The sequence below is a fragment of the Coffea arabica genome, chromosome 9c (assembly GCF_036785885.1).
Source record: "Coffea arabica cultivar ET-39 chromosome 9c, Coffea Arabica ET-39 HiFi, whole genome shotgun sequence".
NCBI lineage: Eukaryota > Viridiplantae > Streptophyta > Magnoliopsida > Gentianales > Rubiaceae > Coffea > Coffea arabica.
In genome coordinates, this window is record NC_092326.1 from 44,061,293 (window position 1) to 44,076,456 (window position 15,164).

Here is a 15,164-nt window from a genome sequence, read left to right on the forward strand (position 1 = left end):
ACCTGGAATAGCTTCGTCTCGGATGACAATCATCCAATTCCTCCTCAGAGAGGATCTCAGGAGAAATGACGGGCTGTTGCTTCAATGACTCGGTTTTCTCCTTCCCCTTCCTCTTGAAGAATCTTTCTAACTCTTCAAGTCAAGATTTTCAGCCACGAATTCGGCCATTTTAGTGAGGGCCTCTTCGTTCGTGGGCTGAGGACCTTGTTTAGGTTCCTCTATATCCTGAGTGGCCTTGTGTGGGTTACCAATGTCAACCTCAAGTTCAACGCGAGGAGCTCTCCGACTTCTTGATCATGTATGTATCATGGTAAAGGAATTGTCGTTCCTACAGACAACGCCAATTAAAGAAGTGAATTCTTGGTGAATGAGTCGAGGTCACCAAAAGATGAGCTCACCTGCAAAATTTCAAGTGGTCGAAATTTTGTCCCTCGATCTTACTACGATGTTGAAGTCTAAGGATGGCAATGGGGACGGGTGCCTATGGGGATAGAAATGGGATGGGGGGATGAGGCGGGGGTCGGGGCAAAATATTTCCCCCCCCCGCCTTAAAACGGGGCAGGGAGTGGGGAATCATACACCCGCCTCGTCCCCCGCATACAATAAAATATATATATATATATATATATATATATATATATATATATATATAATACAATCCTAAATTTTCTAAAGTTGCACCCTTACTTACAAATACAATGCTAGTCAGTGTCAACGACCGCCGCAACAACTGAAGAAATTTTTTAGACTATTGTAGATTTGTTTCTAATGCCCCCCAAAGACTAAGTTATCCAATTTCAACCTGTTTTGCTCCTAACCCTTTTTTATTTCGATCGATTCCCTTCCTCTACACTGAATGTAACTTGACTTGTTATACTTTATTTCCATTTTGACAGTTTTTTAATCTTATTTAACATTGTTTATAATTGTATTATTATAAATAAATATTTATGATAAGTTAATTTCTCGGGGGTGGGACGGGGGGTGGGGGGCAAGTGGCGGGGGATGGGGGGAGTTATTTGACAACGGGGCGAGTGGTGGGGAAAGGATCCCCCGCCCCACTGCCACCCCTATTGAAGTCAGAGATAGTTTGAAAGTTGAATGTACATGTTAGATTGCATACCTTATTTGGTAGTGGTAGATAGACATTTATAGTAGATGAGTCTATGGATGAAATAATGAGACCTACCCATTATCAACCATCATGAGGCGGCCTAGGGTAGTGGTATTAGGTGTAGATTTGAACAGTATAGTGGCTAACGGTCACATCACTCCATCAATCACAAGTCACCCAAACAATCGAGATGTCAGTTATCTTGGGCAGAAGAGTTGATGAGGTGAAACTTTTCTTCAAGGTGATTTCGCTAATCACCTCGTCGAGGGATGCCCATCCCTCGATGAGATGTCTCTTGTAGAAAGAGACTCATGACCAAACTTGGGCAGGCTGAGGTGTCAACACTCAACCAGTTACCATTCTACATATCTATCTACTACATCCACCACGCACTACTCATCACTGTTTTTGTTATGTTACATTTCATATTTCATGCTCGAGTTACGGACTCTGCAAACGATCGAATTAGCTCTGTTTCAAGGAGGCTAACATATGCATACACATTTTTCATTCATTGCTATCCACTACTCTTAATATCCTCCCTCCCCAACATTTTTCATTCATGCTCTTGATTCTTTCTCTTTCAAGAATCAAAGAAACAATGTGAGCTGCAATGCCTGGGAAATGATGTCATTAAATTATCAAATTAATTCATAGATAATCTATTCCCCCTTTTGTGGCAGAGGTCCAACCATGAACAAGCATGAACGGGTGCCTTTCAAGATACGTTACAACAAAGAGATCCCTACAGAGTCGATCAAATTTGGCACAGAAGTCTGTTGAAGTCACTTCACAAATCTTTTGGATGAATGGGTTGTCTTCTCATGCTATTGCTTATGCACCAAGTGTTGAAGAGCTATTTGCAGTTTGCACCAAGCCACTTAATTGCCTAGTAATTGGCTAATACTCTAGCCCATATTCTTTGAGACACAAGTTTGCCAACAAAAGCTTTCACACGCACTTTCTATACCAAGCAATACCTTGGTTATTTCCTCTCTTTGATTCTCATAAGCTAAATACCGATGGGCCAGGAAGCACTACAGGTAGCAGTAAATCAGCAACAGGGTAGCACCAATGGATTACACACAACAGAACTGCAGCAGCAAATGATCAAGCTAAGATAAATGTGCTCGTTTTTTAATTTTTCCAACCCAAATATTGGAAAGCCTTGGCTCATTATATTATTGTTAACCATACATATGAAATCTTCTCAATGTACAAAAGTATATTGCCTAACTAATATAGTTGAGCTCAATTCACTACTTTAGCAACAAACTGATAAGAGATCAGCCCAAAATTTCTCATCTCTTTTGTGATTTACTGTGCTACATTAACAACAAACTCCTTAAAATTTCGAAGGGTGTGGACACCTAAGAGATTAAGACACACTTGTATTAGGGAAGAAATTACACCAATTATGCACGTTGTGGGAGTGGATAGGATGGATGTCCTCCATTCCTCGGATGAAGTGCAGAACGATGGTGCAAATGTTGCTGACTATGTCGATGAGCTGTTTGGCGTGTGGGATTCACCCTACGCTCTTTTGGTTTCTCATCTGCAGATTCAATGCGTTCTAGTGTTTCCAGAACTTCTTTCATTGATGGTCTAGTTTTAGGTTCAGGCCCAAGACATGTTAGAGCAAGTTGAGCTATTTGTACAGCTGCTTTTGAAGGATATTTGCCCTCTAACCTCACATCCATCATGATCTTTAACTTCCTTCTGTCTGACAAATGAGGCTTGATCCAATCAGTCAAATTATGTTGCCCATTTGGACGATTGGTGTCTAGTGCCCGTAAACCTGTCAACATTTCGACCAATACAACACCAAAACCATACACATCGCTCTTCACGTACAAATGCCCTGTCAAACATGAATCAAAAAACATACTATGAACTTGTATATCTGTTGGCATCTTCCTTAAAGTTTCTTTAAGCAATCTACTCAAAAGTTTTGAGTTTGTTTGGTCAGTAGCACTGAACCTTTGCACATTGAGAGCTCTAGAGATCTACTAATATTACCTGTTGCAACGTACTCAGGAGCAGCATAGCCATATGTACCCATAACACGAGTCGTCACATGTGATTGACTTGCTGTAGGACCCATCTTTGCCAAGCCAAAATCTGATATTTTGGCATTGTATGACTGAAAAGAGCAGAAAAAAGATGTTAGAGAATGATGCTTCCTGTAGTGACATCTTCACATCAGTCAATTTGATAGTAAACTAACTAGTTATAGTCTATCGGTTCCATGAAATCGACAAGTGATGATTAAAACTTTAAGCATTCCACGCAAATAAACTTGTTTGGTAAGAATTGTCAGTTAGTATTGACTGGTTAGATGTAATCTAACTTACACCATCAAGCAATATATTGGAGGCCTTGAAATCTCGGTAGATAACTTGTCTGTCTGATGCATGCAAGAATGCCAGACCACGAGCCGCTCCGATTGAGATCTTAAGTCTTATGTCCCACGGAAGTGACTGAACAGCAGAGCCCCCTGAAGACATTAAATTCATAAAGAAGTAGTAAATTATTTGGAACTGATTTAAGGGCTAGACCACTTAAAATTGTATTCACCAGCAGTTGCTTACTTCCAAAGAGGTGGTTTTCCAAGCTGCCCTTCTGCATAAATTCATACACAAGGAGTAGCTCTTTCTCCTCCCAACAATATCCAAGGAGTTTAACAAGGTTTGGATGAGAAAGCCTTCCGAGGAAGTTTACCTCAGACTGCATAGATTAAGATGAAACGATCATTTTAGACAACTCAGAAAATTTTCAGCACAAAGCAAGTCTTTTTGCACATGGATCTTAGCTGAGCAGTAGATGCAATTACAAAACCTAGAAAACCAACCATAGCCCATTCATTCTCAATTCATAAGTAACAAGCATTGGACAAGCAGAAGCTTGGAAACTTTAGCTATTCTTCAGCTGAAACTCCATACAGAATTTATATGTCATTCACATCCAGGGTAGTTAATTTAGAATTGAAGAAAGAAAAATGTACTCATTTCAATTTAGAAACTTCATCTGGTAAAAACTAGGCCTATCTGGTTGAAAAAAAATCATTATTCAGTTACAGGGTGGTACATGCTTTTGACAAAATTTACAGAACAGGAAGGCAAAGTAAGCAGCGGATTCAATTTTTGACACACTTAACCGAAGTGAAAGTGGCCACATTAACAGAAAATAAGAACGTGAAGCATAACATACCAGGAGGAAAGGACCAAAGTGAAAGTGGCCACATTAACAGAAAATAAGAACGTGAAGCATAACATGCCAGGAGGAAAGGTTACTTGAAAATAAGACACGACAAGTTTTTCTTTTGGGAGATGAGAAATAAATTGGTTCGGGAGACAGAGAAAAATACACTAACGCAGAGTACAACAATATTCGAGACCTCTATGAGCCAGCAATAATCAAAATTCAAAGCACATGGAGCCACACACGGACGTGAGTTAAAGAGAGAGAGTTAGAAGCTGATGAATTTGGAAAAGACTTGTCCCAGATAAAAGTGTTGGGATTTTTTTGAATTTACCTGCCACTCTTCAAATCCTTGCATACTTTCAGAGTTCAACTTCTTAACAGCAATTACTGTACTACTACTATTCTTGGACGTGGATTTCTCGTCAAGCCAACCTTTGTAAACTTTCCCAAATCCACCCTCTCCCAGCACCGTGTCACCTCTGAAATTCCTGGTTGCGGCCTTGAGCTCCGAAAAAGAGAAAATCCTTAGATTGGGATGAGGCAAGATTTGGCCATTTGGATAAGCCTCCTCAGACCCAGTAGCAACCGAGAATCTGCTGTTCCCCGAGACGTTGCTGCTGTTGCCTGAAGATGACGTGTTGGTTGTGGTTAACTGTGATAGCCCCGCTGCAAGATAAAAGAAAATATCAGCATTTATCGATCCGAATAAACTAATTTCCCAGGAATTGATCACATGATTCCAGCAGATTTCTACCTAAGAAAGATGAAAGACTCAGGGCAAAAAGAAATCATGTTCATCTTCTTATGTCATATTCTCCAATACTAATACTGCAAATTTCAGTTAACCTCTCCCCTTCTCGCCCGGGTTTGTGGGATGGGTAGCTTCTAGGACTAGTATATAAGAGGAAAAAAAAATTCGAAAGCAGGAAATTATCAGCAGTCTAGAAATATTAAAAAAAAAAAAAAAGTACTTTGATGAACATATTAGAATATGCAAGAAAAGGGCTGGGCTAAAAAGGTATTTGAGATCGATCAAAGGGCTGCAGAATATTCAGCTAGAAATGGACGACAGCTTTGGACTTATTAAAAGGTGAGAAAGAAAAGGAACCAGGCACGAGGTAATTGAACATCCACTGAACTGAGAATAGGAGAGTATCGTGTATGCTATGACTTAAAAAGAAGAATGGGAAAAAGAAGGAGGCGGGGGCTGTACCGGAACTCATATTGGCGGAAGTGGTCAAGCTGTGGTTATCTGTAGGGGAAGAAGAACTCCAGCAAATCCCCATAATACCAAATTAACTTGTGCTGTTACCAAAAGTAATCCAAAATCTCAAGTCCTCCAGCTCCACCAGTCCTCGGCTACCTACTGGTACACTTCCCCTCCTGTTCGGTCGTCTTTGTGCAGAGAAGAAACTTTCTGTTGAGATGAGGATAAGTGATCAAAACTTGTTCACATGCATGCTGCCCTGATCAATCATCAAACCAAATGAATAATGCTTCTTCTCAGTTCTTCTTACTAGTTTGGAACGCAATCAAGATTAGTGTTGTCGGGCGCTGTTCGTGTGGTGGTGGTTCTTCTGGCTGTTGAACTTTTACTAGTAATTTTTCCCCCTGAATCTGATCCCTTCCACCTAAACTAAAGTCTCCTTTGAAGTTTGAAACAAACAAACAAAGCCCATAACATTTGCATCGTTGTTAAAGAACTTTGCAATGCAACGGACCCCACTGCTCATCTCTCTCTCTCTCTCTTTCTTTTGTCTCCCTGCCTCCCTAATTTTTGTTTTATTTGTTTGTGTTGACAAAACTAATAGTAAGTTGGACTATTTTAAATCAGTACCAGTATAATTTCTGCGACTCTTCTGAATAAGGTTTATATATAATACTCCCTCCGTCCCACTTTGTTCCCACTTTGATAGTCCTGTCTTCCTTTACGATTCAGAGGCATTTGATTGGCGTTTCCCATTAAGGGAGACTATGATATGATGCTAGTAGTAGTATTTACCAGCGGCCATTGCGGGGGATAACTGCAGTCAAAAAGTCCAAAATGAGAAGAGAAGAGATGAAACAAATGGAAAGAAGGATATGAGAATTGGCCGCATGAATTTTAAGGCCATGCATGGATTGCTCGTTTCCGTAGGAAAATATTGTCATTTTTCGTAATCATATTTTCCTATCATTTTTTTTTCTTCACATATATCAAATCGTTACAGTAATTTTTTCATGAAAAATGACGGAAAATATAATTCAAACGCAATCTTATTTTATTTTAAAAAAAAAAAAAGGGCAAAAGCATCATCGGATCATCCATCCTCACTTCTTCACCATTTTAATCTCTCTTTCTATGTGTGTCGGGGTAAATAAATGAATGAATGACCAAGTCATCTCCCTTTGGGTTTGGCTGTCATGGAAAAGGAGAGCAGAAGTCAGTCACGGCAGGGGGCGAAGGAGTCAAAGTCAAACCACCATGCATCAGTCGTTAACCAGCACTAATTCAGAAGAAGCGCCCAGGCCCAGGCCACAGGCAGCGGCAGCAGCCCAGTCAAATGCATGTTTTCTTTCCACTTTGCCAGTTGTCCACTCTTTCCTTCCTGTCACACTTTCTTGGGTCCTTCCTCGTATTCAACATATCAATCTTCAACTACAAAAGGCTTTGGGGGCCCCCATTCATTTCATTTCAACCCCGGCCCCAATCCCCAGTGTCGTCGTTGTTTTGTTAGCTCTCTCTCCTCCGCTTCATTTGTTTTCGTCCCTCTCCCTTCAATCGGAGCCTTTTGATTTTCCATCTCACCGGTCACCAGCGGCGAGTAATTCATTTCCGCAAAGTTTCCCGCAGGGAACACGACTTATCAACCTACGTTTACATATGGGGATGATTTCAAAAACCTCCCCTGAGGTTTCTAATAATTTCACTTGGCTCTCTTAAAGTTTCAAAGATTACACCGAACACCCTTACCTATTTAAATTGACAATTAATTAATGAATTTTAATAATACTAACCTTAATATTTTAATAAATCTCCCTTGCTGCCATGTTTAGATAAAAGATGGATTTTATAATTTTTTCCCTTTTTTTCTTCTTATTCATTTCTCTAATATTTTATTAGAATTATAGAAGAACTATCAACATAATCCCTAATATATATTTAGATCAAGCGTTAAACAAGTAAATTTTTTTTGATAACTTTTAATATCATCTAATTTCTAGTAGCTCTTTTTTTGTATCAAAATGAAGAATAATTAAAAATAAATGGCCCAAAATCACTACGAAACTATGGTAGTTCCATTACTAAACTAGTCCATAAACTTTTATTAAAAAAAATAGTCCATAAACTTAAAAAAAAAAAAACAAAAATAGCGCTTTTTCCTCTAGCTTAAAAAGAATCTATATCGCTAATAGAGCACTACATCTAATAACCTCAAAAGATTTATTGTTATAGTTGATCATCAATTAACAAATATTCGCATGAAAAACTTGACACTTTTTTTTTATATAATTGTACCAAATTGCTTTACAATTGTTTAGAAACTTTATAAGATAAGGGTATTTTTAAGGCATTCATCAAATGTTTTGACCCTATTTTAAGAGGTTTGATTACCAAAGTGTCAAATCAAGAAAGGCAAATATAATTTTTAAAACTTCAAGATAACTAAATGAAGTAGTCAAAAATTTCAAGGAAGGTTTCTAAAATTATCCCTCACATATATGCACAACACACATCCCCAAGATTAATTAATAATAATATATGCTTACACCCACGACGGCCGGCACGGAATATGAGGGTGGGAAAGTGATCGAGACCAAGTTTCTGACTCAATGGTCAGAATTAGTAATTAATTAAAGGTCCGGTCACAATTCTAATTCCCCCCAGCTGCCGGCAGTCATTAGGGTCATGCATACTTTTTTTTTTTTTTTTTTTTCTAATTCCAGAAGAAAAAAAAATTTGTTCAGTTTATCGTACACGCTAGAATTCGGTAGAACGGCGCACGATGGCTGTTTGCCGATTGACTACCGTTCCAAATTCCCCATTTCTTGTCTCCTTTTTCACATCTATAGACCGTCATCAATTACTAATAATAAACTAGTGCCAACATGCACTAGTTTTACAAAGTCGTCTTCGCTGCAATTGGCATTCGTGCGGGAACATGCTCTTCTTTTTTTCTTTAAACTCTGGAATCGTCAAGAAGAAGAAGAGCTGAAAAACTCAACCTCACATCCCTAAATAATTTATGGGATAATTTCAGAAACATCCCATGAAGTTTTTGATAATTTCACTGAACTCTCCGAAGGTTTAAAAAATTACACTTACCTCCTTTAATTTGATAATTTCGGTAACAACACCTTAAAATAATAATATTGTCTTGGTCAATTTTTTTAAATGAATATCTAAAAATGTTCTTATGTATTGAGTTTTAATTTATTTTCTATAAAATTATCTACTATAATTGTAAGGAAAATGTGCCAAATTTTTCCTGTTCATACCTACTATTTGATAAACAACTATAATAATAATTTTATTACTATGATAGAATACTTTTGATGGTACTTTATTATGGATTTAGATTTATAAGATAGAAAAGAAAATATTGAAATAATTCATTTAGAGTTTATGAATTTTTCGAGCAATGGAATTATCATAATTTAGTAGTGCCTTTGGGCCATTTTTTTTATTTTTTGTTAATTTTAGTACCAAAAAATAGAAAATAAAGATTAGAAAGAAATATTAGATTACATATAAAATTAACTTGTCAACAAAATTATTAGTTCAACATTTGGCTACAATAGAAACTAGAAACAATAGTGATAGTTTTACAATTTTATTAGAGAAAATTAGAAAAAAAAAAAAGGAATAAGAAGCAAAAATAATGAAAGAATAATTTGAAACTCATTCTAATTAAAAGCATGCCAAATAAGGGAATTTCATTAAAATATTTAAGGATAAAATTGTCATTTTAAATGATAAGGGAGTTATGTGTAATTTTTTAAATCTCAAAGTTCAGTGAAATTGTCAGAAACCTCCTTGAGATTTCTGAAATTATCCCATAATTTATTTCATGTCCTCACCGCTCAAACATTCATCCACTTACGCATCCATCCCATAATTTATTTCATTTGGTAGAAATCAACTTCCACCCGCTTGTCTCCATTGACTTTTCAGCAATCCTCCTCCTGTCTAAATCGTTTTTTATTATTAGGCATAAAGTGTTTTTTTTTTTCTAGGAGTGCTGATATATCATTTTGTAAAATGAAATAAAGAAAGAAAACCGTACTTGATACTTTTGACTGGGATGACGTACGGTTCCAGTTTTTGCAAGCAATTCTGCGTGCTTTTTCTTTATAAATTTTATCCGTCAAACACCTTACTTGGTTGAAATTGAATTGGCTTCTTTATTATTATTAATGTAGACGTTGAAGGTGAAATGAGTTATATCCATATACACTTGCGTACACAGAGAGAGAGAGAGAGAGTCAAATTGACCTGGCCTGGAAATTGTTTGGATACTTTCCCCAAACTTCAAACACAATTGTATTATTATTGTTAACTTGTTTGGATTGTAATTGTTTGGTTATATATATATTTTTTTTTGAGTATTAGTCTTATATAATTTGGATAAATATTTTATACACTGACAATATATATACTAGCAGGTTTAATTACACGTCACACATATAAAATTTGATGTTTAAATTCAAATTCAGATGATGTAACATTCATCCAACCCCATCATTGTATACGGTGATAGTGTACGAAACATTAATCCATATAATTTTCCAATCAACTTATTACTTTACATGCATTACACCCTAACAAAGTTTTACATTAATTTTTCTCAAAAATTCCCCCCCCCCCCCCCCCCCCCCAAAAAAAAAGGATCCAAACGGAAAGATAGCTGTAGTAGCACTGCCACCACCGTGTAGTGATCTTAAAAAAAAAGGTGGAATATGTCTATTCTGCAGAAGGAAAGACTTGTTCACTGGCTGCTCACAATGTACAATAGTGACAGTTCGTGCTGGGTATATGCATAAAACTATAAAGCTTCACTTTCTAATAAAAACATAATGGCGCCATTTGCACCAAACTAGTAAGTTATATGATACGTCCATTCATTCAAAGGTCGAATTTTAGAAGTTTCTTATTTGACAAGTAAAAAAAAAAAGCATTAAGGATCATATCAAAAAATGATTTTAACTTTCAATGACTAGTGACTACTCTCTTTTTTTTTTTTTTTTTTTTTTCCTCCCTTAAAATTCTGGTTGCCGGCATGCACCAAATATGTTCTTCAAATTGACAGTTATTGAAGATAAGACGATTAATAACAGAAAAACCCCCTTAAGGTTTAATCAATTTCGCACTTTACCCCTTAGCATGATTTTTTCTCACTTTATCCCCTAAATCATTAGTCAACTTTAACTTTGTATAACGAAAATGTCAAAAAGGCATTTATACCCCTAGGGGTTAATTCCAATAAATTCCCTTAAGGTACTGGACATTTTGCACTTTTCCTTCTAATGTCACTTTTCTCTTAATTTGTCTATTTTTTCCAAAAAAAAAAAAAAAACTTAAGGCAGATGATATTTAAAAATATCAATATCTCTAACATAATAATGAAAACTGTTGTATATTTATGGATATAGGTGTGTTAAATTATATCTCTATAATTACAAGTCCTGAGATAAAGGAAAATATTCCGCTCATTTTACATGATAAACAGAAGAAATAAAAATTATTAGTGAAATAATAAAGTATAAAAATATTATTAAATGTCTATAGATTGTGTTTGTTTGGATTTAAGATTATTTCAAAAAAATTTAAAAATAATATTGTAATACTTTTAATGTGACGACCCCATTTTCCCCTAAGGCGAACCAGAGGGGTCAACGGGCCGCCTACCCAACTCTCGCCATGACTCAGTCGTTCACTACAGTCATCGATTAAATTACAAGATAAAACTCAACTTTTACATCACATTCTCCAAAAATTACATATCATAAGCGAAGCGGAAACTAGTTAACTTACACATACATCCATTCAAGTCCGAACGTTCATACAAACCCTAAGTACAGCTATTACACAAGAGGCAATCCAAAATTCAAACTGTACAAGAGAAATCTATCCATTCCAATTCAAACAGTCACCCTAGCCCAACTAAACAAAATGAATCCAAATCTAAACTATACAAGATACATGCCATCCAGTCACACAAATAACATAATACAAGCTCTTCGTTTGCCTCGTTCCCTATGGAGGGGAAAATAAAACATTTGGAGTGAGCTAGAAGCTCAGCGAGTGAACAGTGAAATCAATAATCAAATAAGCTTTACAATAGTGCATTTAAATGATATCAGGAATTAGTGATCAAATGTGCGTATATTGCTCTTTGGAGCCAGTGAAATTCTTGTACTTAAATATCCAACGTTCCCTTAGATCAAGTAACAGATAAACAGAAATAAGGAGCCATCGTGCTCCAAAGAATGTGTAATCAGTAGTGGAGATGTTGGTTCTAAGCACAAGATTTTCCCAAGAACTCATCGGAGCCAAAATATCATGGCACACACACATACACAATGATATGCAATCGTGTAATCAATGCAAGAATTATTTCAAAAGTATCTTTTGGAAAGTAGTGGAGGGATCACTCACCCAAACACAGCTCAGGAACCATCCATCGTACCTCATTGCCTTGCACAAGTCGAAGTCCTAAATTACAAATATCAAGTCAAGCGGAGGAATTCTAACATTATCAAGCTTCTATTACCTTAGCATTTTAATCACAATTGAAGCTACACTTATCCGATTGAAACAAATCTTATGGCGTTACGAAGCTAAGACATATACCAACATTCCTTATGAAGACTTCCAAAGTCAAAACGTACAATTTTATGGTCAAATATCGAAATCTCGGAGAGGGCAGAAAACTGTCTGCAAAACAGAGTCTATGGCCAGTCAGGGGTAGTTCAGTCATTTCTCGGGCTACAGTGGTCCAAACGATCTGAAATTTTGCAGGTAGATAGCTAACTCATATATGCACAACTTTCATGTTTTGAGCAAAAGCTGGTTCGGTCTAGAGCACAGAGAAAACGGCAGTCCAAATTCAGTCCAGAAACAGGGAAAAACTGAAATCACCCTTCTTGAACCAACCTTTGCATATAACCATCACTAATCACAATTAAGGCTAAAAATCCCCACTTAACATGAGACTAGCCTATACTAATCATGTACATGCCAAAACAAGGATGAATTAACTTAGACCAAGTTGAGAAATATCACTAATATGGAACCTTAGCAGCCCATCTTCCAATTCATAAGAATTTCCATAAAATTCATCAAGATCAACTCAAACTCATAACAATCAAAGTTTGGACAGCACTTCTCCCTTAATTTTCCTTATTCCATTGTATAATACATCACCCATGACATTTCAATCAATCACAATTATACATGTAACTCACAAGCCATTAACTACATCTAATTAGGGTCTCCATACCCTTCATATATAGTCACATAAAAGCTCAACAACCAACCATAATAAAAACCCCCAATTCAAAACCCTAAAATCGAAATTTATTCCCACAAGCGTAAATTTTCCGTAGACGATCGTAATTAACGCACAAAGGCTCCATTTCACAACATATTAAACTACCATTCCATGACTAACCAACAATAACCAAATAAAATCAGAAAATTCCCCAATAAATCAGAAATTGGTCCAATTCTACTTAAAATCAGGAAATCATCCACAAATAGCATATATAACATCCCTAATCCACCTTAACGCTAAGATAACTTCTACTAATCAGACACATACCAAATCAAGGATGAAATAACTTAAATAAAATCTAGAAATTAGCAAATGTCATCATCTCACTTCTAAATCACAAAAATAACAATAACTCATCAAGATCAATAGCTTAATCACAAGATTTATAGCAAAAAGAAGGCCTCTAAGGATGATACCTTTCAACACCTTGAACAAGCAAAAACAAACCCTTTTTCTTCCCAAAACTTTCCACCCTTAGCTTGCTATCACCTTGCATGTGAAGTTAATCGGAGTAGATTATCGAAATTAGAAGAAACCCCTCAAGATTGATGAAGGAAATCAAAGGAAGAGAAAAGGATTTTCTCTCTTGTTTTTGCTCCCCAAGAGGCTCGGTCAATTGGAAATGAAGAAAAATGGGTTTTGAACCCCTCAAATATAGCCAAAAGTGAAGACTTAATCGCTAAGAAAAGCTGACCACGACAGAATCTGGCCGGATTTCCGGCCGGATTCCTGGCAGGATTCAGGCCAGAGACGAAAGCCCCTTTTTTTTCAAAATGCACAACCAATCCAGCCGGCAATCCGGCCAAGAACTGGCCGGATTTGCGGCCGGATTTGGTCCTGCCAAGTTCCATCAAATTTTCCTCGTTTCATTTCCTTTCGGGCGTCACATTTAACAATTTGATATTTGTGAAATAAAAAGGTAGTTGGAAAAAAAAAAATAAAAGTTAGGAATTTCAAAAACCTCCCCTGAGGTTTTTGACTATTTCATTGACCTCCCTCCCGATTTTACACTAACTTTCATTGAGATTTATTATCTTGTAATATTTAGATCCAACTAATGATTAAAAAATGATATTAAGAGAGACCAGATAATATGATTCCACCATTACCCCTTATCTGCTAAATATTTAATTAATCTAATACCCATCCAAATATTAAAGCAAACACTGTAATTTGCTGTTTATCATCAGGGATTAAATTACATGTGACATCAAAAATGCTATATCATTCTTTATATTTTACTTAATGTAATATCTACCAATTCCGTTATTGAATTCTAAACTGGCTAGGGGAATTACTACATTTAATTATTAAGGGTATAAATATCTTTTTGATATTACCATTACACAACATGAGACTCAACTAACGATTTTGCACCAACCACAACAACAGCAACAAACATCTACCCCAGGCCCGAGTGAAAAGACTTGTCCATCAACTCGTAGCAGGAAAACTTCAACTTGGAAACCACTCACTGATGTAGAAAAAGGAGCCATAAATGCTAATCATGCATATTTGGGTAAGGAGCCACCGTACACAGTTGGTTCTTGGAGAGGAAAGTGGAGTGGAAGAGGTAGAGGGAGAGGAGGACAAACCACAAAAGATAAGGGACGGGGAAGAGCTAATTAAAGAGGAGCAACAGTCAAGAACTGATTGAAGAGGGACCTCTAATCACATTTTTTGCCAACTGTTTGAATGTAATTAACAAACAAGAATAGATTTAATAGATAAGATAAAGTAATTGAAGTAAATCTCTTGATTCTTATCAAATTAAGCATTCAGTTACGATTCTTGTGCTGAAAAAAATACATACAAATTTAGCACCACTTAATAAGTTCAGCAGAAAAATTTTTATTGATCAAACATCCAAAACATCTGAATGTCTGAATGAATTCAATTTCAACACTTTTTTATGTTATCAAACAGACACTAACTCTAACTTTGGAGAACAGGGTTCGATTGGCGGCAAATCTCATCAATCATCGCATTGAAACATGCCAGATTACCAATAATCCAGGTTAGCGTACGTGGTAAAAACAAAATCCGGAAGAGATAGGGCTGCAATTGAGGTAATGTATGTACGTACACGTGCGTGCGAGCAAGATCCGGACAGCCGACGTGCAAATTGGATCAAAGCCTGCAACATAACAGGGGACAAACCTATCACAGTGGGGATATTCCCCAAGTGTAACTTCGATGCTTTAAGTTAGAAAAGATAAAAAGGTGCCAAGGTGGACAAAAAGGACGGGAGTAGTATCAGTTACTACCTGGGCGGAACGGAACGAGGGATATTTAAATTAGTGATGGAG

The 15,164-nt window shown here is 36.6% G+C and overlaps 1 protein-coding gene and 1 long non-coding RNA gene across 3 annotated transcripts; both read right to left on the minus strand.

The window, feature by feature from the left end:
• Window positions 1-2,209: 2,209 nt before the first annotated feature.
• LOC140004040 (probable serine/threonine-protein kinase PIX13) lies at window positions 2,210-6,120 on the minus strand. Of its 2 annotated transcripts, XM_072065144.1 has the most exons (7): window positions 5,836-6,120; window positions 5,532-5,735; window positions 4,650-4,984; window positions 3,706-3,841; window positions 3,469-3,611; window positions 3,134-3,257; window positions 2,210-2,975 (listed from the first exon to the last, which is right to left on the minus strand). In XM_072065144.1, the coding sequence occupies exons 2-7, from the start codon at window positions 5,602-5,604 to the stop codon at window positions 2,530-2,532; spliced, it is 1,257 nt and encodes a 418-aa protein (XP_071921245.1). In that variant the 5' UTR covers window positions 5,605-5,735; window positions 5,836-6,120; the 3' UTR covers window positions 2,210-2,529. The 2 variants fall into 2 exon arrangements, with proteins under 2 accessions (XP_071921245.1, XP_071921244.1); XM_072065143.1 differs by having other exon boundaries at window positions 5,532-6,120.
• A 5,152-nt stretch (window positions 6,121-11,272) lies between these two features.
• Window positions 11,273-13,731, minus strand: LOC140014377 (uncharacterized). The gene is made up of 3 exons (XR_011821151.1): window positions 13,272-13,731; window positions 11,958-12,014; window positions 11,273-11,555 (listed from the first exon to the last, which is right to left on the minus strand). It is a non-coding gene; the product is annotated as an uncharacterized lncRNA (long non-coding RNA).
• Window positions 13,732-15,164: the final 1,433 nt, after the last annotated feature.

Bases quoted from the DNA above. Each gene is read 5' to 3' on its own strand.
- LOC140004040 (XM_072065144.1), bottom strand. From the start codon at position 5,604: ATGGGGATTTGCTGGAGTTCTTCTTCCCCTACAGATAACCACAGCTTG. The intron at 3,258-3,468 runs GTAAGTTAGATT...TGCTCTTTTCAG, and splicing joins CCAATATATTGCTTGATGGT to TCATACAATGCCAAAATATC. The intron at 2,976-3,133 runs GTAATATTAGTA...CATGTTTGACAG, and splicing joins TCCTGAGTACGTTGCAACAG to GGCATTTGTACGTGAAGAGC.